The 27813-nt window shown below is 35.0% G+C and overlaps 1 protein-coding gene across 2 annotated transcripts in view; it reads left to right on the forward strand.

Moving 5' to 3' along the window:
• Positions 1-27369, forward strand: part of Pbp49 (proximal sequence element A Pbp49) — a 39120-nt gene extending 11751 nt beyond the window's left edge. Inside the window, exons 4-7 of one of the 2 annotated variants that reach the window (XR_011335584.1) lie at positions 1890-2131; positions 16966-17073; positions 18561-18926; positions 26900-27034. Coding sequence is in view for 1 of the 2 variants with exons in the window: in XM_069843406.1 (XP_069699507.1) it covers positions 1890-2131; positions 16966-17073; positions 26900-27041 (492 nt within the window). In the remaining variant the exon portion in view is untranslated. Of the gene's footprint in view, positions 1-1889; positions 2132-16965; positions 17074-18560; positions 18927-26899 lie in introns of both variants that reach the window. The other variant, XM_069843406.1, reaches the window with a different exon arrangement.
• The last annotated feature ends 444 nt before the right edge of the window (positions 27370-27813 follow it).

The raw sequence follows: 27813 nt of genomic DNA on the forward strand, positions 1-27813 counted from the left end.
TTCCATAATGTAAAAAATACAATTCTCCGCTAAAACAAATGACTACACCAACTAAAGGCACATTCAGTAAACTTTCATACAATCACTGCTTCTTTGATTCTTGTTACATTACTCTTAACATCATGTTACCTAACCAAAGTATCTCAAATGGTTGGTGAAATACTATTACACTAACAGGATGTTTAATGTTTAACAACACGTTAGTTAACATGCTGTTAGCGTTATTTTAATGAAGTTTGGTGAAACTGGGCCTTAATCAGTTACTACTACACATCCAGTCATTTTGAGTTTCTTAGCTGCTATACGAGTGGGCAAACAAAACTTAACTGCTTTCTACTGACTCCTTAAAATATACTATTTTCTGAAACTATAAGGTGCACAAAGAAGTTTCTTTCCAGAGAGTCCGTAGTTACTGTGAATGTATTAAAACAAACTTGCTGCCTGAGGGGCAGAAGAAAACTCAAATTGTCATATTATTAAAGAAAAGTGCATAGAGCAAGAAACAAAAGAAACCTAGATTTCAGCAATGAATAAAAACAGTGCAAAAAATTTTCAGAACTTAAAGTTACTATTTTACATTCCCAAAGACCAAAGACATTCACTTCTTTCTACTTTACAGGTCATGACTGTCTTGCAGAACATCTGTATATCTGTATGAACTCTTCATTCATACATCACCTCACTGCACTTTGTACAATACCCTAACTATAATACCATCATGGACAAAGATCATCTTGAAATCCAACTGCAAGAGCATCAGACACGCACACATATTTATTACTGCGTAAATACAGTCATCTCTTTTGATATGCCCAAACCATTTCAATTATTTCTTCCTAAATTCACCTGAAGTTATTCTGTATTTGAAATACAATATATAGTGAAACCTCTCCTTACGGACATCCCCAAGATACGGACACTCCTCATGTATATGGACAGATTTTTATGTCCCAACTGAAATAATATAGAAATATTGATAAATTTAACTCTCATTTACGGACACTCTCAGACACGGACACGGACAGCTGTTTCACAGTCCTAAAACTTGTTTTACCTCCTGACTACGGACATAACTTGGATTTCAAGACAAAAATGGAAAATTTAGTTTTGAGAACTGTACAGAAATTCCTTAACATGAAAGAAGACAATAAGGGTCTCGTAGACTACCACTGGCCCAGCCAGCTGCCCCTTGTTAGCTGGAAGCAAGTGGATAAACAAAGTCATAAAACTTAATCTGTCTGATAGGTCCAAGGTTTCCGCGATCGTGAAATTGCATTCGACACATGATAGAGTTAGTAGGATTATTCTCTTCACTTCAATCATTTGTTCTGTTTCGAAAGACATGGCACCTGAACGTAAAGGTTAAGTTGAAAACTGTAAATTACAGTACTGCATAACTGTAGACCGAGAATAAAATAGCATGGTACAGTAGGCCTACTGTATTTTCCTCTTTCGGTTTTATCTACTTTAGTTCAAAGTTGCAAAGAATTTACTGTAGTATACTGTATTTAGAATTAAACTACAGTAACACATTTCATTTAAAGAGTGAAAGGATACATAATGTATATTTTAAATTTATTGTTAGATTGGAGAGTCTTCCTCCCAGTAAAGGACACCTCCCAGATGCGGACAGATTGTTACGTCCCTTCGATGTCCGTAAATGAGAGGTTTCACTGTATTTAATTTTCTACTTCCTTATTCTGCACAATTTGGTTTGGAGAGGTAGCATTTGTGTGGTATTTTCTCTCTTAATATGTCACTGTAAAATCATGTGTCAGATGATGTTTATGCAGTTACAGTGAAGTAGTCTAGTCTTTTCTTCTTATTGCACATACAGAATTTATCAGGTTTTTTTTTTTTTTTTTTATAAATGGGTTTCTTTTTTTCAGGATATATATAAATCCGGCTTCATCTTCATTGAAAACACTTTCTACAATGATCACAGGGATCCTAAGAACATTGACTATAGTAGTGTTATCAGAAATTGGGCTGCCAGTCATGATTTGGGTCCATTTCAAACAGCTCGTATGGAAGATACCAAATTTGAGGACCTAACAGTGCGTCTGGGTTACCCATATGTTTATCAGCATCAAGGAAACTGTGAACACCTCCTCGTTTTCAGTGATGTTAGGTAAGTTGATTTTCACGAGCATCCAGTCATGTGTAGTGTATGATTTCTAAATATCCAAGATTTTCCGGGATCATACTGGATTGTTCTGAAAATGTTTGTCAGGATACAATTGGATGGAAACTGCAGCTTTGTGCTCTTAGGAGGATTGTGAAAAATTTACTAAAATTTTTGCAAATTTTTATAATGGGATCCTGATTGATTGTGCGAGTAAATGAGTGGGATGATCTACGTTTTTTATACCATTGTCAGGACAAAAATTTGCTTTGGTTTTAGATTGACTGACTTTTCTTTATGATACCTTATCTTGTAACCACAATATTATATGTGGAATTCTGAAACAAAATCCATCTCCTATTGTAACTGAATTTCAAATAGATTCTTATATAGGCTGCAAACTCTTTTCGAAGAGTAATACAGTAATTGAAAGACTCAAATAGAATTTGTGGCCTGATGTAAGGATCTTGTGACAGTATGAATCTCTTTCCGACTCTGTTACAATTATTGGAGATGGCTTAATGAGCTGTGTTTCAGAATTCCTCTCATGATGATGAATTGTATTCTCTGTTGGCACCGACACCTGTTTTCTTGTCTGGCCAATCTAAATAACATTTTATTTATTTTAAAAACTATTTTTTTTTTTGTTAGAATACCAGTAATGTTATATTTTGAAAGGATCTCATATGTTATGTTATAATGTCTGCATATTCCATTCATTGTTATATCTTGAATAAAGATGCAGTATACTCTTCAGCTTTCTGTGAACAAGTGCCTGGGCATTGAAGAAAGTGATGGTCAAAGGAAGACAGTATTTTTGTATGTTTTGTATAGTATTTACACATATTTATACATACAACGTTATCAGATTTTAGTTGAAAATTACTTTGCTTTAAACTGTCAGTGGAATTTATTGAAATTACAGGCAGGTTCAAAAAGTCAGTTTTCTAACAAATTGCAAGTTAATCATCCATATACATATGCTCATCATTATCAAGGAAACTCTGAATATGCTCTTGTATTCACTGATTTCGTTAAGAATGTAAAAATAATGATAAATGGTAGTGAAGTTGTGTTTTGTTAGATTACAATTTAGTATTTAGAGTTGACGTTGGAGGTACAGAAGATACAAAAAGACAGTACGAAATGACATAATCAGAGAAACTCTGAAGGTTGAAAAATTAACAACACAATTAGAAAATAAGACATTATAATAGTTTGGGCACCTTAACAGAATGGAAAGGGAAAGGCTGACAAAGAGAATATTAAATTTTCGTGATATTAACACTTACAAAAGTCAAGTGTACACTTGCGTGAAACTTTCCTAATGTCAGGCGGCCGGGTGGCTCAATTGGTAGAGCAGCTGGCTAAGGACTGAAGGTCTGGGGTTTGGTCCCAGGTGGTGACGAGATTTTCTCACCTCATTGTAGAGCCATGGTCAAGAAAGCATCGGATGTGTAAAGGGGGCACCTTTACCTTTACCTTCCTAATGTCACCTAAGTTATGTTGGTATAATGGAGGAAAGTCTCTCCCACCTATTTCTATATTTGAGAATACTGTGCAGATCTGAGGTAGATATTTAGAAAATTTATGGAGGCATAGAAACGATCTTAAGTGTGGTGTCATAGGTATATTAAATGACAAATTACGCAGTAATAACAATATCCAAGAAGATAGAAACAGGGGTTACAACTCAGCAACTCATGGGGAAGTCTATTCCAAGATCATACTTAGGAACGAGAAACCAGGTCTCCACATGTACGCAGCGCCCCCCCTTCATCCAGACATCAGGCACGGTATCAAAGTCACTCTTTCGGACCTTATGAGGGCCAGTATTTAATATGAATACTCCCCTTCATACAGACCTCAACCGGATTGGACAACGTAGGACCACTCAGATGCCAGAAGGAGAACCTACGACCTATCACTGCAAGTACTCCCCCCATCGAGACTACTATATATATACGAGCTCGCAGACTATTTCCTTATCCAACAACTGCTCTGAAGATGACCACAACACAGCGGTCGAAATGTCAGCCACCACCAACACCAAGACAACGCGGTAGAAGCCCTGAAGCTTATCCACATACCATGTACACCAGCCGCGGAAGCCTATGCGAACACTTAATCTTCTAATGTTCCTCATCTAATTCATCATACGTGGCCGTGTGTCTAAGTGTATTTCAGTATTAACTATATTTTGTCACTATAATTTTTGCATTACAAAGTAGATATGTTGCACAGTTGTTAATTATAGATATAAAGTATTGTGACAGCTGCGTCGAGAATCGAAAGCACGTCCGGCAGAAGGAGGATGAGATCGGCGGTCGCTGAGCGCGGCAAAGGAAGTTGCGCACGCATCTAGGCAAGGGCAGGTGCGGTGTGGCGCGAAGCAAAGGAGGGAAGCTGGAAATTTCGAAAAGCTACGCGAGCCGATTTTTGTAACGAAATGTCCGGAAATCAAAGGCTCACGAAGTGTTACTTAGCAATAAATAGAAGACCGGCACGACTTGAGTCCAGTTTGGACAGCGAGTTCAGCTTGTGAATCAGCAGCACCCAGGAGTCTAGGGTTCGACACGCGAGTGAACTTGAGCAGTGTCCAGGCGGAAGCAACGCGCCCAGGAGCCAGTTTTAGTTTGGACAGCAAGCCAGTCAGTTTGGTGAAGCAGCTGTCAGTGAGGAAGCCAGCCTTCAAGACCGGGGATCGACTTGAGTGAGTTTGTGAAGCAGCAGTGAGCGTCCAGGCGGAAGCAACGCAGTTGGAAGTCTTGAGTTCGAAGTTCATTTTACTGTCTCTGGAAGTCTTGGGTTTGATGTACTGTGAACTTGAGTGAATGAGCTAGACGAACTAGCCAAGGCAAACGAACTGTGAACTGAGAACTGACAGTTTTGTTTTGTAAATAGTGCTTTGTGAACCTTAGTTAAGATTAGGAGTACATTGTTCTCAATAATTCAAGTGAATTGTCATTGTCGTCTGTGGAGTGCAATAACGAATACTGTGTTGCTGTGTGGAGTGAAATACCCATTGTTGACGGGTGTGTTTAAATTCAGAAATATAGAAAGCCATTATTGTTGACAATAAAAGTAACATTATTGTTGTGTGAATTAAAAATCACAGTATCTATCATGCTACAGACTATCAGGTTGGCTCTCCTCATCCCTTCCTTTGCTACATTCACCGTGTTTTGCCATGATGAACACATCGCTGATCCAGTAAAACAGAGAGGTGGTCTAATCACCTGCTCAGTCAGGGCTAGCAGCAGGTATCTCCAAACAGAATGTGCTCTCATGCTGATTGCTGATCTAGAATAGTAAGAATTCACATTTTACTTAATATTCTGTAAATACTACTAATTCCACAATTTGGGACATCTGGCCGATATCTACGGCTGACCATTAGGATCCAGAATGCAAAGCAGAGGTTAACTTAAAAATAAAATATAATATGATTTGCGGAGAGAATACAAAACAATAATAAATGTAAAAATAAAGTGCAATTTGATTTCGGAGAAACATGAGATGAAAGTACAATGAAGAATAATGAAATGAGTAAATAATATTACGTAGTGTTATACAATTGATTTTGTAAAATGGATAATGAGTCTCTCAATATCATTAGACAAATTTTGTTAATGTCCTCATTAGAAAATTTAAGAGAGAGGAGAATGGTTTTGGTTAACTTAAATGAAGTTTCCCAAGCGCCAAAAAGAAGTTCTTTCACTTCCCATATATTAATATTCATTTTGTATCTCTCACTGAAGTGAGGAATACATGGATTGTAAATAGACTTCTTTTCATCGTTAACGTTATTGGCTTGTTGACCATCCACAAAACGGACAGTGGGATCAAGAATTAGGCTTCTTTGATTCCGGTGATCGATGGCTATAATGTCAGCTCTTCTCAGCCAAGCAATGCACGTCTTCATAAACCTCCCACTTTGCCTTCCGAAGAGTGGTTGCGATGGAGCGTCTCACTTTATGGTGGCAATTGTTCCTCAGTAATTCTCCTGTAGAGCAATAACCCAAAACATGCCCAAGGGTTTCTACTTTGCTGTATCCTGAATGACGACAGTTTTGATCTTGGAATGAACGGACCTGGCACAGATTGTACTGCTGCGATGTTTGTGGACATCTTTATGACATTGGTCCACTCTGAGGATGATATTCCTCCTCCTATTATTAATCCAAGAGTTGTTTTTCGGATCTTCACTGTAAGTCACCACTCCTTTACCTTTTTGTGGAAGACGACACCAATTATTAAATGACCTCCACCGTAACTCAGATCTTAAACTTCGTCCTGTCATCAAATGTGCTTCTGCGTTGTTGGGAATGTTTAATTGTGAAAGAGCTTCTTGTTTTCAGTTTCAAGATTCCTGCAGAAATGGAGTTGTTTGTCATTTATTTTTATAAGACTTATGGCAATATTGTAGTGTTGGAGGTGTACTTTCCATTCAGCATTAAATAAACCAAGGCCACGAAGATTCTTCAGAGCATATAGCCTGTCATTTGGACAATCGTGCGGTAAGCCCACAATTTCCTTAGCACCTGTGCGGACAATTTTATCAATATCACGTAAGAAAGATTTTGGAATCTTATTAAGTGGTGTACTTTGGAGCAAATAAATGATCTTGGACCATATATACTGATTCACAATATTCAGTTTTTGATCAGGTTTCAGTAAATTAGTGGTAATTAAGTTCTCTTTACCAAAAGTTCGAAAAATACTTGGTTGATCAAACACAATTTCTGCAGAAAATGTAATTCCCAAATATTTGACAATTTCACCTGGTCCAATAGAATTAATTGTATTTCCACAATTCAAAGTGATAGTGTTTTGGCTGAGATTACCATGTTTAATGTTAATGAGATTACATTTTTGGGGGTTAATATTCAAACCAATTTTTGATAAATTTTGAATTATCAAATCTATGTTCCGCAACATTCCCAGACACATACAAACTTTCTTGGCAAGAGCCAGGACAGTCCATATTGTCACTCAGAAGTATCTTCACCGCTTTAATCTTGTTGACTCTAGTAGTTGTTGCTGGTGCAACAATAACGAAGAAGATTTGGAACATATCCTCTTAAACTGCCCTGTCACAAACATAGACCAATCTGATATCTGCAATCCCTGTAACCTTTGACAATTCTCTCCAGTACATATTGATTACACCTCATCTTTGGAATGTGGCTGCTGTAATATACAACAAGCATCGTGCTTTTTACCCATCATTTGTAAGAAGAGGAAATTCATAGTGAAACATAGTGGAACACGTGTTGTCAGCAACTCTGAGTTACTCCTTTATAAAGGTGTATGTCACCACTTTTATTTAAGCCTGTTTCTATTTTAATAATGTTATTTTCCATCAAATTAATAATTTAGTCTCTGAGATTGTTTGGCATATCCGTATGGTAGACAGATCGTTTTAAATGCTCATGTCCTATATTGTCTAGACTTTACTTATATCAAGGAAAGCTAGGCAACAGTTCTTTTTCTCCAATTTTGCATCCTGAAGATACCCATTGGTAACTGATGAATTTATATGAGTACCAGGTGTAGATATAAACATCCATTGCTGATTTGACAAATTAACGAAATTGCAGAGATATTTATCAAGAATCTTCTCTATTATTCTTCTCACTACTGAAAATATTGATATTGGTCTCCAGTTCGTCAACTGGCCTTCTTCACCACCTTTAAATAGTAAAATTGTTTTTTTTTTTTTAATCCAATGCCACCAGGTTGTCTTTTCGACATTTCTGGTCTTCTCTCCTGGCCGTGGCTTAATTGTAACCCACTTCTGAGGTTGGGGCGCCTGGAAGGCGGAGTTACATTACCCCGATGATGTGATAGGATGATTATGATAATGTGGTGCCAGGAGAGGTCTTAAATCTAAACTTAACCTAAATTCCAGACCATGGACGAACACAGGAATAATACCCTTTAAGGAAAAATTCCTGTGCTCTAACCGGGAATCAAACCCGGGACCTCATGAACTATAGCCAGAAGCTCAGACCACTAGACCATGAGGCTGGTCAAGGTTCAAATCTTGGTTGGGGCTTTTTCATAATGATTACGTTCCAATAAAATAACTCTACTCTCAAAATTCTGTACACAGTTCATCAAGGTTCACAAATCCTTGCAATCTAAATATATCAACTTCATTATTTTAGAATATAGAAAAATCAAATTCTTGACTCACTGAAAAGTTATGCAACTTTCAATACCGATTATTTTCTGTAAAATTGTAGCGTTTTTTTTTTTTTTTTTCAATATAATGCAGCATATTGGCATAAAACTTGTAAAAAAATAAACTACATAAAAGAAAAGAAAGTTTCATCTATGTAGCCTATGTGATGTCATTGCAAATATATTCTGGGACTTGCGAAATAAGATTCTTTAATGTGCGTGGATCAATCAATCTTCTTAATGTATCCAGCTGTTTGTTGGCAACATAAAGTCCACTGTAGTCTATTCAGTAGTTGTTTTTCACGAGAAATGAGGGGTATTTTGATCGGTATTCATTATAGACGTCTGTTGCTAGTAGCCAGAGTTAGGGTGTAGTCAATATACTGCAGGGCTGTGTCTTCTGCAACCGGTATTGATGAGTTTAATTTACTTCTTTTGTGGTTTATGGATGGACAGTATAGAAGAATGTGTTCCAGATCTTCATTATGATTATTACACCACAGACAAGTAGGATTATCAGAAATGTGAAATTGGTGTAGGTATAATTGAGTGACAATGTGACCTGTTCTGGCTCTTGTTAAAAATGTTTGACATGTCTGGGCAAGTTTTTGTACATTTTCAGGTCATTTGGTTTCTTTTATACAGACTGTAAAATTTTTCCTTTGTCAGAAGAGAGCCAATTGTTGATCCATAGGTTTGTAAAATGAGACTTTACTGAAGCAAAAGCACTGGATAGAGATATCACTTGAAGAGGTCTTGGTTGCAAATATGTTGCCTGTTTTGCAGTATTATCGACTTTCTCGTTTCCAGGTATACCACAATGACTAGGTATCCATTGAAATGTTATTTCCTTTTGGAGTTCTTTTAGTTTACTTAGTTGTTTCTGAATTGGAATAATTCTATGTGCATATAGGTTTGGTACATCCTATTTAATTATATTAAATATAGCCCCCTTGGAGTCTGTAAGTATGCAAATAGATTTTTCAGAAATTTGAGAAACACACTCAAGAGCACCATCAACAGCTAGCAATTCAGTGTCAAGACTGGAGGAGGATGAACATGATATGAAATAACTTTCTTGATATTTTGGAATATAATAGCCTGCTCCTGATGTCCCATTATTAGAATTTGGAGATCCATCTGTATAAATTTGAAGGTGATCCTTATATGTGCTGCAGAGTAGTTCCATGGCATCTAACATAAGAATGTATGGAGGATCATTTTTGGAATGATTTCCTGGAATTTGTATGCTATGTTCTGGAATCACCCATTTCCATGGAGGAATTTCATTAACAACTGGAGTTTTAGCAATGAGTGTCTGTGATATAGATTGGTATTTCTTTTTTTATTTTATAGAAATTACACAGAATATCATCTGACAGTTTGAAGAACATCTGAGATCTGGATGAGGTTTGTCATGTGCATGGATCAGAAAAAAAAAAGAAAGAAACAGTCTTATTGGCAAAAGAAAAACATATGCCACAAAATACAAGAAAAAAAAGTAAATCTTACGGAAAAAAACATTAACACCTGGTAATGCTATAGTAGGGTGTTCAAAGACACTTCCTTGTAGGTTTCACTAATTTCTTAACAGGTAAATCATGTTCCAAAGAGTTTATATCAACAGTAAGGTTATGCAGCATCAGTAGAATTTGTAACAGTCAAACTATTTTTGCAAGATGACACAGGATTCGCCGTAGGTTACCAGATATTTGCATTAAAGTTGGAAAAAACCTCAGTGGGGTGGGGGGGGGGGAACTAACTATATTAGAATTAAAGTTTCTTTGGATTTCTGACAACTTGCTAGCCACATGGCTTATAGGTTGTCATGACAACCAAAGTTAACCTTGGAAGTAGTCAATCATCATTTATTGATGCCTTCTCTCTTTGCCCAAGCTTGCGGGCAGTGCTGCCACATTACTGAACATAACACACTTGACTCACTGACCAGTTCCTAGCAGTAGCAGTAAGTTGGCAACATTGCAGTGACAGCAGACCCGTAAACCATGCAGTTCGTCGAAAGGAATGTTGATTCTACTACAGATATTATAACCCATATTGGTACATTTAATTTTCAGTCACAATGAAGGTTCCAAAAAACATCTTAACCCAACAGTCATGAGTTTATTACTGAAGACAAGACTCATTTTAAGGCTCTCACCTTCACAGACAATCAGGATTTAATAGCAGTAGGGATGTCAGTTCTACGTGCCCGCCACCTTTATCCAAAAGGAAATGCTCCTGGTACTCATTTCTGTTAGAGGCTGAGTAGATCCCAGGGCCATAGTGTGGCTGGAAGGATTAGATCAATGGAAAATTCATGACCCCATCGGGAATCGAACCTGCGTCCTTCCAGCTTGCAGCATTATGCCTTAACTGCAATGCTACAGTGTGCCAAAACCGAAATAATTTCTTTGCTGTTCAGACTTCATGTAATTTCTATTTCTGTACCTCTGTTCATATCGCAAATTATTCTTGCTCTTAGATTCACTAACCTATTTTTAATTAAATCTATGTTTCATTATTCATACAGTATCTATTAACGACACAGTTGGATTATTTTCAGTAAAAAAAAAATATGAAGACGCGAGAATAAAATCGTGAAACGACTTCAGTTAGAAAACTTGGGCACTCTGAGAAAGCCTGCCCTTTTGTTCATCGTAATTACCACAGAATGTGTTGCTTTTTCGAAAGAAGCTATCATCTAAAATCATTTTTGAAGCATGGAGTCTTTTACTAGCTGTCTTAAGACATCTTTTAAACTTCAACATGGCGTTAGCTAGTAAGCAAAGTACTTTACTCGTCTTTAGTTCCTTGATTATTCTCATAATTACATGATCCAGACCAGAACATGTGTCAACTTTAATTTTTGAGACTGCCATGTTTATATCATGTTCAGATATCAGATATAGAGTCAATAAGCTCTAGTGGTGTTAAGTCATTTGTTTTACCAAACCTATTTGTATTGGAAGCCACTCTGATAAGTATCACTTAAGACATTCTTACAATCTCTGGATGTAATTTGTTAGTATGTTGTAGTATTTCATGCCTCTTGAAAACTATAATAGAACTCTACAATACACAACTGTCCATGATTGATTTTATTGACTGTTTTGTTTATTTCGAAGTGAAGCAGTTGCTAAATATTGACGTCCTTGTTGAGACAGTGAGTGTATTAAATTGGATTTTGACACTTACGCTTAATGCATGTAGAAAAACCGATTGCACAGAACAGAAGTAGTAATTTTTTCAGAAGATTTTGAAAGACATTATAGAAGATGAAAGAAAAGGAAATCATGGATCCTTATTCAGGTGATAATAATGAATATATTTTTGCAACTAGTGCTATTACGATGAGTAATATGTACAAATTTGATTATTTTTTTTTTTTATGGATTGCATAACTTTAAATTTTGAAGTAATATGCCTAGGCTCGCAATATCAGAATTTAATTTTAAGTTGTGTTATCAGATTACTAGATGATTTAAATTACACTATGACTTGAGTTGAATTGTAGTTTCAGAAAGATGCAATATATTTGTCATTATCGTAATTAATTAAAGCATTAATTTTTATTCAGACTATTTGCACTTTTACTATGTCATACTACTTTTGACCAATAAAGCTGTACAAAAGGACTTCTTTCATCCAATCATGGCTGCTTGTCGCACAATTTTATCACTTCCCTAGCATTTGTTTCTTTGTTTGCCAACATTTCAAACGGCAAATTCTTTACGGTACTATATAACATGCTTTGCGATCGTCATTTGTTTCCCGCATAGATAGTTGACTGAAAATGGCGGCTCAATTCAAACGTTTTGGTGAAGGGAACATTAGTGAAATAGAATTTAGTAAGTCAATTAATATCTATTTTATCATATTAGAGTACTTTGTTTCTTCAAATCTTTATAGACTTTCTTCTGTTTTTATCACCTCCCTACCATTTGTTTCTTTGTTTGCCAACATTTCAAACTGTAAATTCTTTACGGTACTATAAAACATGCTTTGCAATTGTCACTTGTTTACCACATAGACAGTCAACTCAAAATGGTGGCTCTGTTCAAATGTTTTGGTGAAGCAAACATTAATGAAATAGAATTTTAGTAAGTCAATTAATATTTTATTGTATTAGAGTTCTTAATTTCTTCTAATCTTTATATACTTTCTTCTAATCATGTAATAGTTAAATCCCACTCGAGTTTTGATTTTCTCTAGATAAATCAAAACCTCTAGTGAGATTACTGTTGATAAAACCCTAAATCATATATACCCAGATTGCTCAGCCTTATAGGCTTTGATGGTAACAACTTTTGTCAGGTTTACTATGCTGCCATCTAGTTATTACATAAGGAGTCATGCCATAACTCTCATTTGAATTGCATTAGCGACAGTACTGTCATCTCGTGTTTGTTTATGACGGATGGGTGGCGATCCTGGCAGTTGTTCTCTTCAAAGTGCTTCCGATTTTAACATAAGGATGAGCAATCTATTATATATTTGATCTGGGATAAAACCTAATGAATTCTCCTGGGCTAATTTTCTTTAAACTACCTCAATTTTTGTTCAAAATGTTCATACGTTACATTGTAAGATACACATATAATTTCTTATGAATACCAAATCCTCATTTCAGAAGACATATCATTATCATCATCATCATCATCATCATCATCATCATCGTCGAAAACTCTTCCGCCAGATGTCCAGCAATATCCTTTAAAAATATCGTTTGGCTTGTAATTAAGAGGTCTTTTGGTTATATTCTAATTCCATTTTTCAATAGCTTATATATGAATAGCAAAAAGTTTAAGAAGTTCTTATTTTTTGGATTGAGAACAACCTCCCCCCCCCCCCCCCCCAGCTTTCTGTTGTTGAATCTTGATGTAACCTGTGTTCATATGAACTTTTTTTATTCAAAATAGCCTAAGATATTGTATCCTAAATTTTTTACCTTTCCTCGTGAATCACCCTGTAAACACATACAAATATAAGGAGATCTGATATCTTGATCGTTGACTTAGTGTTATTCTTTACTGCTATTTGTCCTCAAGTTAAACTTTTTTGTTTTTCTTTTCTTTGTTTTGTTTCCCCTCCCCCTTTTTGTTAATTTTTGTCTTTCTCGAAGTTAATATGTTCACTTCAAGCATTCACTTATTGTGGTTGATACCACCTTGACCTTAATGACAAAAAATGGAGAAAGTCGCGGTTTAAATCACAGCTTGTGAAGGATGGACACCATATTGAATCTCGAGTTCGAATCCTAATGGCTGTTACAGATGTCGCTACCAACAGATGACATAGGTGCAGCCAAGCCTTGCTATCAAGAAAGCTGTTTTACATGGATTAGTGCTTAACAATAGGTTGTTCACCCCTTACATGTTCTAGTAAGTGATGTGCTTTTATCAGCTATTTTCCGGACAATTTCACATTATATGAGGCATTGTCATGGATTACTTCAGGAAAGAATAAATCGTGAAATAACAATTCGTAAGTTATACCCAAGAAAATATGAAAAGTAAAAAAACTCTTTCTTCCCTTCTGCCCTGAGTACTTCAGTTAGTCTTTACATCAATAGTGTGTACAGTTCATATTTTGGATAGACCATAGTATGTGATCAAATGAATGTCCCTTCTGTACCTGCACTGGTGTGTAAGTTGGATGAAAGGGGATGTTAAGCAGAGTAAGAAAGTATTGTGGAAAGATGATGGTGAAGTTGTCAATTCTTATCAAGTAAACCAGTTTTCAATTACTTTTAACCTCAGGTTTTCCTGTATTTATTCCATTCAGTATGCTAAATAGGTCATCAGACCTGACTACAAGTCTCTAATTGAATTATTTATCTCATCTAATTTCATAACTTTTCGAGAAAAAAAAAAAGGAAACTAATTTTTGGCATATATGACCATACTAAATTCAGAATGCTAGAATTAAGAAATTATTTTATTTGTTATTATTCAGAGTGTTCCAGTAATAAATACCGGTTTAATTTTCAGCTGCTGGGTAACACGGTCCTTGAGCGACCGCTGGCATCTGGGTCCTTAAACTCATAGTGCTTCACCAAATTAAAACTTACATGTATACTTACTAAACATAATATGTTATATTTAACATTAATTATTATATATTAATTACAGAATTTTGTACTCATCCTCATGACAGTAGCTGCTGGAAGTGTTAACCATTTTAAGCGAATGCCACATGGCAAAATCTCGGCCTCATCTTATCAAATACTATACTGCTATCACCAATTCCATCAATGCTAAATAACCTAGTAGTTGATACAGTGTCATTAAATAACGAATTAAAAATATACCATTCTAGTTTAGTAATGTGATTACAAAATTAATTATTTGGAAAGATACAGATTTTACGTAGAGTCAAGTAGGGCTAATATAATACAGTAAAAAAAGTCTTGATACAGACTTTAAAATGGACCAGAAGCTCAGTTTGACAATGTTTAAAACTGCTATTATGAAAATACGTTTTATGCTTTTTAAGGAGCAATATTGAACAAAGTTTAAAAAAATTATTATCAGCTTCATAAATGTATTAAGAGAAAGGGCAGTTTTGTTTCTTGAAACAACTTTGATGTGATACTCGGTTACATTTGTTATTGCTATTGAATGGATAAAGAGAGAAAAATTTTGAAATTTTCCTTTTACTCAGAATAGTGTCAGCTTCATTTGTCTCTAAAGAAAAGTTGTGAATGTTCAGCAGTCTAGCAGTAATTGGTGTATAATCAGAAGGGCTACTGTGATAAGTCAGAAGGGTAATTAAGATATTATGTTTGCAGTTAAGAAATTGGCCAAATTGTTCAATTTTCTAACTTAAAGTAATTTATTACTTCTTGAAGAGTATTTCATAATTTCTCATCTCTTTAGGAATGTTTGGATTGACATGTTGGAATCTACAGTACAAGTTAAAAATTTCATATATAAATTTATTTTTACTTATTTTACTTACTTACTGGCTTTTAAGGAACCCGGAGGTTCATTGCCGCCCTCACATAAGCCCGCCATTGGTCCCTATCCTAAGCAAGATTAATCCATTCTCTGTCATCATATCCCACCTCCCTCAAATCCATTTTAATATTATCTTCCCATCTACGTCTCTGCCTCCCTAAAGGTCTTTTTCCCTCCGGCCTCCCAACTAACACTCTATATGCATTTCTAGATTCGCCCATACGTGCTACATGCCCTGCCCATCTCAAACGTCTGGATTTAATTTCCTAATTATGTCAGATGAAGAATACAATGCGTGCAGTTCTGTGTTGTGTAACTTTCTCCATTCTCCTGTAACTTCATCCCTCTTAGTCCCAAATATTTTCCTAAGCACTTTATTCTCAAACACCCTTAACCTATGTTCCTCTCTCAAAGTGAGAGGCCAAGTTTCACAACCATAAAGAACAACTGGTAATATAACTGTTTTATAAATTCTAACTTTCAGATTTTTTGACAGCATACTGGATGATAAAAGCTTCTCAACCGAATAATAACAGGCATTTCCCATATTTATTCTGTGTTTAATTTCCTCCTGAGTATCATTTATATTTGTTACTGTTGCTCCAAGATATTTGAACTTCTCCACCTCCTCAAAAGATAACTTTCCAATTTTTGTATTTCCATTTCGTACAATATTCTCGTCACGAGACATAATCATATACTTTGTCTTTTTGGGATTTACTTTCAAACCTATCTCTTTACTTGCTTCCAGTAAAATTCACATGTTTTCCCTAATCGTTTGTGGATTTTCTCCTAACATATTCACGTCATCCGCATAGACAAGCAGCTGATGTAACCCGTTCAATTCCAAACCATCTTGTTACCCTGGACTTTCCTAATGGCATACTCTAGAGCAAAGTTAAAATTACCTAACAATTTTAATTTAATAGTCTTTCTTCTCACTGCTAAAATTTAACGGAACTTTGGAAAATATATTCATCATTATTTAAAAACTTGCATGAATTTATTTTCACAATACAAACTGTTTCGTAATTTTCTCAATCTAGTACATTACACACAAAAAATTATTTGGACATAAGCAATTTTCTAGCATTGACAGTAAGGTGTTAAAGTTTGAGTAAATTGCTTGCTGGTAAATTTGTATGGGAAAAAGAGATCATCACAAAAGTTGCCAAATCTTGGTCAATTTTAAAGTGATTTCAGCCAAACGTTTACAAGAGATAATATTAAGTATCTGTGTGAATCACAATAGCCGTACTTCATTGCTCTGTATAGTATGGTCAGATTTATAGCACTATCAGAATAGCCCTATGTCACAATAACCCACACAGAAGGTTATTATGGTACACTGGTTTTGTTTTAATTTTATCCATTATTACAAATAAAAAATAAATTTAATGCTAAATCCTTCATATATGTCTGAAGTAGCACATGTCCTTTTTTTTTTTTTTTTTTTTTTTTTTTTTTTTTTTTTTTTTTTTTTCAAATTTGTATATGCTTTGATAAAAAAATTACAGCAAAAGTTCGATTTTTTGTATCATAATAGTCCTACTTGACCCTACATTTCTGCAGCCCTCATTTAGAGATAGAAACTGAGAGTAGATTAAGAGAATAAAGGAGCATCTAGTTATAGATTTTAACATTAAAGGTTATACGGTTTGTATAAAGTGATTTGATTTTATTTTGCAGGTTACTTCATCCGAATGATTCCTTATCATGTAGCGACTACCCAAGATATCGCAGCATGAGCTCAGCAAATGCTCGCTATTGTATGATTTGTGGCTTTTATGTTGCCCGGTAAGTAAATATTCTCGTTACCTTTCAGGTTAATAAATATTAGTTGTTGCATTGCTCAGTGACACCTCCACATGTATTTAGCAAAGGTCTCAGAGTTTGTAAATCTGGGTAATTCTATGTCTGAATTATGGGTAACCATGAAGCCAAATTCATTACACTATTTTTATAGGTTGATATGCTAGAATTATGACATTATTGACGGGAAATAGTCGGTAAATTTTTTCTGGAGCCCCTTCATTCAGGGGTTAAGGTTCTCTTATATGTTATGATATATGGTACAGATCTTTCACTCTCACCTCTTGTAGAGGAGGCCAGAAAAAGAAGTTTCATATCCTTTAAAACCAGGTCACCTTCAGCTTGCTTTTAACTCAAAGCCTTAGATCTGATAGCGAGAATCTACTATGTGGAGGTACCTACAACTTTTATTAGATTTTCGAGCAGTAGTTTAAAAAAATTTGGAATGGTCTTTGTAATTTTAATTAAATTATGTGAGAGATAATTTTTCAGTAAAATACTGTAAATTAAAAAAGAGAATTATTCAGTTTATATATTTTTTTTCTATGAAAATTTTGGGTATAGAAGGAAACTCTTTGTTAAAATTGAGAACAATGAGTAAGGTACACTCTTAGACAAAAAAAAAATGACTGGACTCTTGAAGTGTAAATTTGTCTAAGTTCCGTTCGGCTGTGCGCCTATTACACAAGACTGAAATCAGAGTAGTAAGGACGAAACCAGCTAGATCCAAGAATATACTCTTATATCGGCAAACAACGGTTTGAACTGTGTATGTGTCATAGCTCCGTGGTAAAACTCTGGCTTCACAATCAGAAAACCCGGCTTCGAATCCGCCTTTGTATAAGTATATTTATTTGTTTCGTTTTATTTTTTCTCTAGCTGGAAACGAATTATACATTTATTAACATGTGGATTAGTTGAAAAATTAAACAAAAACGTTCAGTAATATCAGAGACGTCTTCCTAATTACCCGTGAATTAAAACAGATGCACAGTTCTTGGATCTTCTCCCTTCTCCATAAGGAGTATTGTTCAGTTACTGAAATTAGTGGTGGCGGCGGCGGCAGCGGCGGCGGTACAACGAGAATAATAAATAATAATAATATTCGTAATATTACAAACATGAGGATAATAATAACAGTAATAATAATAATCATCATCATCATCATCGTCATCATAATGTTAATAGTACTGCAAACACGAGATGAATAATGTTAAAGACAAAACCAATGCGTTCCAGATATAGGCTACACTCGTAAATAGTGTCGTTACATATCTGCTTTGTAATAGCTCCGTGGTAACAGCCTTGCTTCTTGTGTAGGCAATTCAAGGTCGTGTACCCCGTAAGGACGTCAAACGTTTATTTCTATATTGATGTGTAATTTATTTAGAGACATCTGGAACTTCTGAAAACAAACATAGTTCTGCGCACATATTAAACATGAAACAACCATTCTCTCTTGTCATTATCAGGGGTAACATGGCTGACAGAAGACACTCTTCTCTCTCTTGTGAGGGAGGCCGGATTTTCCGCTATGGAGGCAAGTAGAGGACTAGGAGTGCACGATTCCACAGCTAGAAGATGGGTGAGATTATCCAGAGAAGGAATTGGACATCGTCAGCCAGGTTCTGGTAGAAGACGTGTTTCAACTCGTGCACATCAATCTGCTTCTTCAATTAAAGTAAATCCCCATTTCCCTGGATCTTCTCTCACTGTCATAAGGCGTCTGGAACGTAGGACGTTATCCAAGAGTGGCAGCAATGAAAGGGTGCATCACTGATGACCACAGATTATTCCGCCTTGCATTTGCAGAGGAAAATAATTTCGATTGGAATAAGGTAATATTTTCAGACGAAGTTACTTTTTCCTCTCATAATTACGGGCAGCAAATAGTCTAACGTTCACGGGGATCCCAATATGATCCTATGCATGTGACAACTCGCTTTCGCAGTGACCATGTATCTGTTCCATGTTGGGGCTGGATATCCAGTGACAGTCTAGGTGTTCTATGGCGGCCCGACGGAAAAAAATGAAAATGAAAAACAAAGTATAGAGTCAGATTCGAACTCGAAACCTTTTGAATACAAGACCACAATGCTACCGACTACGCTATGCGAGAGAGACGATGACTCTTCTCTTTAAGAAGCATGTTATATAATCATCATATAGTGGTGGCAGTGGAATGTTGGAAACATTTATGACAGAAGAAATTCGTCTGCGTGTGTATCATGCTCTGACGAATGCACCCGATGTCTTCCGAATCGGACATAGAATCTGGAGCCCGGTCATTTTTTTTGTCTAAGAGTGTACATGTGGTAAAAATTGCATTATTTTATATGTTATAGAAACTATGAAAATGGGGTATAATTTAATATTATGGGGATAAGGTGTCCCGAATTTCCTTTTGTTAAAAATATACTACATATTTAACTACAGAATAATTTAGTAGTAATTCTCTTGCTGATTTGCGCAGCAAACAGCAACATTTTAGATGATGTGAAAAGATTTATTAAATTTACATACTTAGACTTCAACAAACAAAATTTGATAACACAATCTCAAGGGAAAAAATGGAATTCTCTGCATCATAATCCATGTTAAATTTCCGATTTATCCCGCAAGTCGTCTGTAGCCATGACTGTTTGGCCAAGCACCTGCATAGAATTGGAATATATCAGTCCCCTAACTACCCATTGTGCAATTCAAATCAAGAAATGGATTCGGAACATCTCAAAATCTGTGCTTCAGTGGCTAACCATGACAATATCTTTGAAAAATATTGGAATGCAAGAGGTCAAATAACTTTATTGCCAAATGCCTGGCATTAGAAAACAACAACATTTTAGATGGATATTCATATTCACATGATATAATGAGATATATATTATACTTAGTTTGATTTGGTTATTTGATGCGAATTAATATTATCCCAGAACAGTCTGATAGTTTTGTTTGATATTTTTTTCTTTATTCTATTCGACTTGACTGGTGTGGATTGGTTAATTTGTTTTTGTTTGGTTTGGTTTGTTTGTTTATTTTTTTAATTTGGGTTTATCACTTTAAAAGCCCTGGGCCTGTAAACCAAAAATAAAGAACCTTCTAAAACTTGGTGAAAAAAGATTGAGTTGGACAATAAGAAAGGTCTATCTTGTGGCCAATGGACCGAGGCCCTTAAAATGAGCACCAGTGTTATCACAGATCTCTCCCCAGTAGAAGCCTTAGCAATACCCATTGCAGAAGATGCAAAGAGCATGAAACGTTACCCCATGTGCTAGATTTCTGTCCTCAGGGCGAATTACTGTGAATTGACAGACATAACAGTCCACTCAATAATTGTTAACAGGTTAAGGAAACATGGGAATACAATATGTATGAGGAAGTTCAGTGTCTTTCTACATAGGATCTACACGGCATGCTGACATCATACTAATTGACAGAAATAAAAAAAACTGGTCTCATTCTTGACCCAACAGTAAGGTTTGAAATTAATGAAGATCAACCAGAGCAAGTAGATGAAGAGAAGCGTGCTATTTACCTTCCATGCTGTGATGATTTCAGTCATAAATATTATATTCAAGATTGGAATGTCACTGGACTTACGTTTGGTGCGCGAGAAACAGTTCCCAAATTTACATTGGAGATTCTCAGAAAATTAAAGGTTCCTGAAAAGACTCTTCAGACAATTGCATCAACCATTTTAAAATATTCGTTGAACATCATCAGTCACCATCTCTATTCATCTTTATAATATATCACTGTATATTATTTATTTTTCAATCAATTATTCTAATCGTATCGATAGCTATCACATCACGTAAATTTTTTTTAAATTTTATTATGCATATTTCTAACATTAATTTACTTTTTTTTTTTAATTGATTAGGATGTCAATATTTTTTTTTAAATCCAAGATTTGGACGGCTATCAATATGATAATACTACTATGGTTTGATTTGCTCGATTGTTGGTTTGGGTTTAGTTACTTTCTAGTGCCTCCAGAAGCAATCATCTGAGATTTTCCTGTGCTTATATAGCAGAATGGAATTTAATTTCTGAAGTAAGATCATCTACAAGGCAGAATTTATTGCTGTAGTAATGAATTATGGACGAAGATGATGACTAACACAGTTTTGTTGAAAAAATGTTCAACAAATTTAGCTTTCAGTCTCTTCATTCAGGGACGGTATTCTTTTAGATATCATAGACCTCTTTGGCTTTACCTCCCTACCGAAGGAACATATGCTAAAATTTTTATTCTTAAAATCCAATTCACGAACTTTGGATTTAATGGTAACATGGTAATTATTCCAACACTGAGGACAACTGTATACCGTACATTATGCATGTTAGTTTGTAGTATACAGTAGAGCATCAATTATTCGAATACTGATCAACCAAAACATCGGTTAACCGAAAGTGTTCCAGTCTGCAAATTCAAATTTGCGTGCGCGCAATGTAGAAGTTTTGCTAGTGCTGTTTGCAAGATTTAGCGGCAAAAAGATGAGTCTCAGTCTGAAGAAAAAAAAAGTTGGACTTCTTTTCCTAAACTGTAGGACTACTCTAATGACCATTTTGAACTTGTCAAACTAGGCTAGTCAGTTCTCTGTGTTATTTGTAAGACGTGTGATACAAAATATGTAGGTCTATGTACAGTTTTGTGTTTAATATCAGTGTTTCTTTGTTTCATACTGCTCCTATGACACCGGTACAATTTGTTTCCGTAAATGATTGGTTATCCGAAAAATCAGTTATCCAAATACCCCCCCCATCCCCAATTGTTTCGGATATTCAATACTCTACTGTATTAAACTTAGACTCTCACTTTGAGAGAGGAACAGAGATTAAGGGTGTTTGAGAATAAGGTTCTCAGGAAAATATTTGGGGCTAAGAGGGATGAAGTTACAGACGAATGGAGAAAGTTACACAACGTAGAACTGCAAACATTGTATTCTTCACTTAACATAATTAGGAACATCAAATCCAAATGTTTGAGATGGGCAGGGCATGTAGCATCCAGAAATGCGTATATAGTATTAGTTGGGCGGTGGGAGGAAAAAAGACCTTTGGGGAGGCTCGGATGTAGATGAGAGGATAATATTAAAATTGATTTGAGGGAGGTGGGATATGATGGTAGAGACTGGATTAATGTTGCACAGGATAGGGACCGATGGTTGGCTTATGTGAGGATGGCAATGAACCTCCGGGTTCCTTAAAAGCCATAAGTAAGTATATTAAAAGATATTTCTGTCTCTGTATGCATATTAAATCCCTAATTCCAGGAACCAATCTTGATGATAGTACATGTTATACATATAAATATTCATGGTTCACCTACTTATCATAAGTATAAGTTGGTATTGTATCGACTGCCTAATCAAAGTTACAAGATATGCATGCATAAACTAACAATATAGAGCTGCTTCTCGAAATTTTGTCAATTACTGGAACAAGGCCTTTGTTGAAGTTTGATTCTTTTTAAATATAGCATATGACCTAATCCTTGATTGAATATTGTGATTCAAATAATGTTTGGTATGAGGACAATCACTTAATAACTGGGTAGAACATTTTGAATATATTGTGACAGCGACGTGAGATTCGAACTCACGACCAGCGTCCCGCAAGAGAGAAGATCGCGCGGAGCACTTGGGATGGCGCGCGGCGGAGAGGGGAAAAGGGCCAACACGGCGAGAGAGTGGAGCGAGAGTGCGCGCGCATCTGGTGCTGGTAGAGAGGAGAGGGCTCGGGATTTTTCTGGAGTGCCATCTCTAGAGACGCGTGGAGCCTTCGAGGCTACGTCGCTGTTGCTATAAATTACGGACGCGAAGGAACGACAGCAGTTTTCCAGTTTGCAGTTTTCAGTTATTAAGTCAGTGAGTAAGCCAGAGCAAGCAAGCCAGACTTGTGTGCCGGAGTTCGACTCGAGTGTGCGTCCGCATCTGCGTCAGCATCCGAAGGCCTGAGTTCGAGTGCAGTGGACCGCAGTTGGAGGGACCTGAGTTCGAGTGCAGTGGACCGCAGTTGGAGGGACCCGAGTTCGAGTACAGTGAACTGTCTCTGAAGGTCTGTGGTTCGAGATACTGTGAACTCGAGTGACTGAGATAGAAGAACTGTGAACTGAGAACTGGTAGTTCTGATTTGTAAATAGTGCTTTGTAAATATTAGTTAAGATTAACAGTACATCGTTGTTACTAATAAAATTCACAATATTTTAGATATTCAAAGTGCAGATTTTATGATCTCTCACAACTTGTATGCATGACCTATTCTTCTCTAGAGTTACAAGCACATTTATTATCACTGTCATGAAATGAAGTATGCTGTATATGAGAACAAGAATTTTGTGCATACTCGTATTAAATTACTTCATTTAGATACAATATTTTGCTAAAATTGGCAAATAAGGAGAAAAACAATATCAAAACTATTGAGATGGATTTCCCAGTTCAGTAATATGATTTAGATTAAACGAAATTAGAAGCAAAGAAAGAAAATAATAGATGAATTATCACATTTCATTAATAAATTTTATCGAATTTAAACAATTGCAATGGTGGATGGCCAAGTGAAAAGAATGACAGAAGTTAGTTTACCAGGAAGATTGCTTAAATTGTTGAGAAGAAGAAAGAAGAAAAGGGAGACCTAGGAAGATATGGTTAGAAAGAATTATCAGAAGTATACGAGCAGGAGATTTACAAGATGGAGACTGGCAGAATAGGACTGAATAAAGAGAGGAAAGTAGTAGATAATATTAGACACAACAAGATGCAATAAAAGCAACGTATATGTGCTTTGAATAATACCGGTAGTTAAAGAATTTAAATGAACTCTAAACAGTAATATCATCCACAGCATGAAGGAAATGAAGTGTTCTCTGGGTAAGAATAACAGAGTTCTGTCTGCGTACAGTCTTACTTACTATACAGGAGAGAACTCTGAAGTTTGGGTTCTAAAAGAAAACATTAAATATGTTCAAAGAATAAATTTAACTTGTCCTTAATTTTTGTATGTGCATGCCCTCATTTTACCATGGTTTCTCATATCTCTGTCATACTGCAATTAGACAATTACCAATTTGCAGATACACTGCTCCACCGATTTAGTAGAATGTAATTTAAAAGGCATGATGAGACCGATAAGCTAATTTATTATTAATAACAATCAAAGTTTTATTTCATATGCTGTCTGTGCTTATCCTTTTAACAAATTTATTGGTTTAACAATATCTTGTTACATATATTTTGAATTTGAACGTTTTCGGCTCTATTGAGCCATCATCAGAACCATTTATGCCCATATGCATTATAAAGGTACACAAATATTGCAATACAAATAAACCCAAATAATATCAAATAACATGATTCTGTGTAAAAACACTGATTATGCGTCAATAATTACATTACTATATAAAAAATTAACTTCATTTTTATGACATAGTTAATTACTTTTCTCTTGTTTAATTTTCACACAAAAAACCCGGTCTCACAAAATTCCAATAAACTTTTATTTAACAGACAACTGTTCCGTGCTCTTGGATACATATAATCTCTCTACGAGATGTTCTGTCTTTAGATTCATGTAACTTGTTAAGATCATGGTAATAATAGCATTGTGATTTATATGTACACTTTATTCTGATATTGCACATTATTGTAATTTTGAGTATAGATATTACATTCGATATTTCTCTCCCCCACAGTTGTCGCATCTAGCTTCTACCTAATATGGAATCCACATAGACATCAAGTCGACAACTACAATTGTTTATAATTTTAAAGCTTATCATGTAATAATTTTAACATTTTAACACCTGAATATGGCTTATACAGCCAGTTTTTTTTATATAGTAATGTAATTATTGCCGCATAATCAGTGTTTTTACACAGAATCATGTTATTTGATATTATTTGGGTTTATTTGTATTGCAATATTTGTGTACCTTTATAATGCATATGGGCATAAATGGTTCTGATGATGGCTCAATAGAGCCGAAAACGTTCAAATTCAAAATATATGTAACAAAATATTGTTAAACCAATAAATTTGTTAAAAGGATAAGCACAGACGGCATATGAAATAAAACTTTGATTGTCATTAGTAGAATGTGTTTGAATGTAAGGGAAACAGCAAAACAGTACAACGTGGCCTGTTGTTGGGACAAGAATCCAAATCCTCACATCCTGGTAAGGCATCATGTCACAAACACATTCAGGTCTCAAATATTAAGTATATTGCTGGAGAGTTTAAGGTAAAATTTATTTATTTATTTATTTATTTATTTATTTATTTAATTATTTGTTTACTTATTTCCTTACATACTTATTTGTTTACATATTATTTATTTACATTCTTACTTATCAATTTATCTGTAATAGATAGATGTATGGTATTCTTGGAAATAAAACTAATTTGTATTAACATCGTCTCAGATTCAATTTTTATAATGAATTAATTCTTAAATATCCATTCTGGTGTGATCACTTTTTTTTCTATCCATAATATTCCTTGGCTTTCATGCTTGCCAATTGCAGGGGATTTGCTCCGCGTGTTTTGGTTTCAGTTAAAAATAAGGATAATATTTATCTAAGTAAGTAAACATTGGCTTTCTACTATATTGATGGAACAGTGATAGAACCTTTTTATTCCTAAATATCTCATATGAGTTCAGATTTGCAATTAGAACCTTTTTTTGAACATCATATTTAAAAGCTGATTATTGTAAATAATGATACAAAATACTTGTGATTTCCTTTAAATCGGATGTGACTGTTAATTTGAGCTTAGACATCTATTACATAGAGACCCTACCAAAGACACCTGTAGAGCTGAAAAAATAATTGTGTTGATGTTGGTGAAAATGGTGGTGGTAGCTGTGGTAGTAGTAATGGCGAACTTTAAATTGAAAGTAATTGAAGTCTTTAGAAGACTTCACTGTAATCCTAATCTATTTCTAGACTAGTGAGACAGCTGAAGTTGTCATAATTACATGAAATTTTTTAGTTAGAGGTGCCATCTATTGGATTATGTTGAGAGCTAATAGAGGCTTACCTGGTTATTACAAAATCTCCAGGTGCAATAAAAAAATTAAAAGTAAATGACATTACGCATACGAATTAAAGCAGAGTGTTTTAGAGTTTTAAATTCATTTTTCTCTAAAGTTTGTTATTTGGACCTTCATCATTCTTCCTGCCAACCCTTCATTTATTGATATTATTAAAATATTATTGTTTATTGTTGTTGTTACTGGTACTCATCCATTAACATCAGACCATTTGCGCAAGAGTGTATTTTTTTTTTTTTTTTTTTTTTTTTTTTTTTTTAGTAAATTAAAACCTGTTTGATTTTCTAATTCAATAGCATTTGTCATTATATTTAAAAATTTCATAATATGTGTAGGTGTTGCTTCTTCACTATAGTATGAGTACAATAGGAAAAACTTGTAGTTCATTTTTTTGTTATTGATATGAGACATTCGATCCTGACAATTATGAGTTTATTGAAGTCAAATAGTTCCGAAACATTGGAAATGTTAATTTTCAGCACACATTGGTATACCTAAAATTGTACTTCAGTGTAAATTTAGACTTGTCACTGAACATGATTGCCTTGCAAAGCAATTATAATGCGTTGGAGAGTTTAATGTCTCCAGTTTGTGTATTATGTGATGAACTAGGAAAAATTGTTGTAGAACGTGTACTTGTGAAGCTTTATCAATCTTGTGGATATTGTAAATAAATATTGGGATAACCGTGGTTTTATTATCACAGATCACATCATTGGATGCTTCATACTTACTTTGCTCCTTTTGCAGATGGATTACTGTTGAGAATGAAAGAGTGCCTCATGATCCCTGTTTCTTCTGTCAGCATTGTTTTCTGTCTTACAACTATGTGGATGGGAAGAAGATTGGAAAATTCAAAGCTTACCCTTTCTATGATAAGACTGCTATGTAGTCACTTAGACAAACAGGAATATTAAGTATTGTTTGAGACTTTCTCTGTGTTCAATATGGTGTAATATTTTTGGATTTTTGCATCATGTACTACTTGTAATAACATCAAAATCGTGAAGTTACATATCAGTTCCATCATCAGAGGCAGCAAAGAAGGGATCTGTTATCATGGGCCATTTTAGGTATTGAACGAGAGAGCAGGAAAAGTAGAATCTGTTACTAGGACTGGAGAATAGATCATGGTAATGAATTCAACAAATAGGTTTTTCCCTTTACTTGATGATGGAACCAATATGTATTTTTTTCCTGAAAAAAAAAAAAAACTAAAACTGGAAGATAAAAATATGATGATGACGATGATGATTAATTGGCCTTTCAAAAGCCTGCAAATTCACTTACGTAAACTTTCTCTTTCACTAAATTCACAATGGTTTTGTGACTTACTGGTAATTTCTCTATGCATTTATAAATAAATAGTAATTAAAGGTGATAATTATATAATATCATTATTTATACTATTTCATAAACTTTTAGTCTGAGTAGGGCAGAGAAGAGGAAGGAAACAGGGAGTGTATATTGTTATATCTTTATTGTACAGTGTGTGGCAGAAACAATTAGATGATTTATGATTCGCAAAACAACACTTCAATTGCAAATATAATATTGAACGCCAAATTTAAAAATACATCTTAAAGTATACCATTTAGTTTTACATTCATTTCTTCTGGTAAATTCCACCACATCTGACACAAATCTCTGCAGGCACTTGACAT

The sequence above is a fragment of the Periplaneta americana genome, chromosome 13, assembly GCF_040183065.1.
Source record: "Periplaneta americana isolate PAMFEO1 chromosome 13, P.americana_PAMFEO1_priV1, whole genome shotgun sequence".
Classification (NCBI taxonomy): Eukaryota; Metazoa; Arthropoda; class Insecta; order Blattodea; family Blattidae; genus Periplaneta; species Periplaneta americana.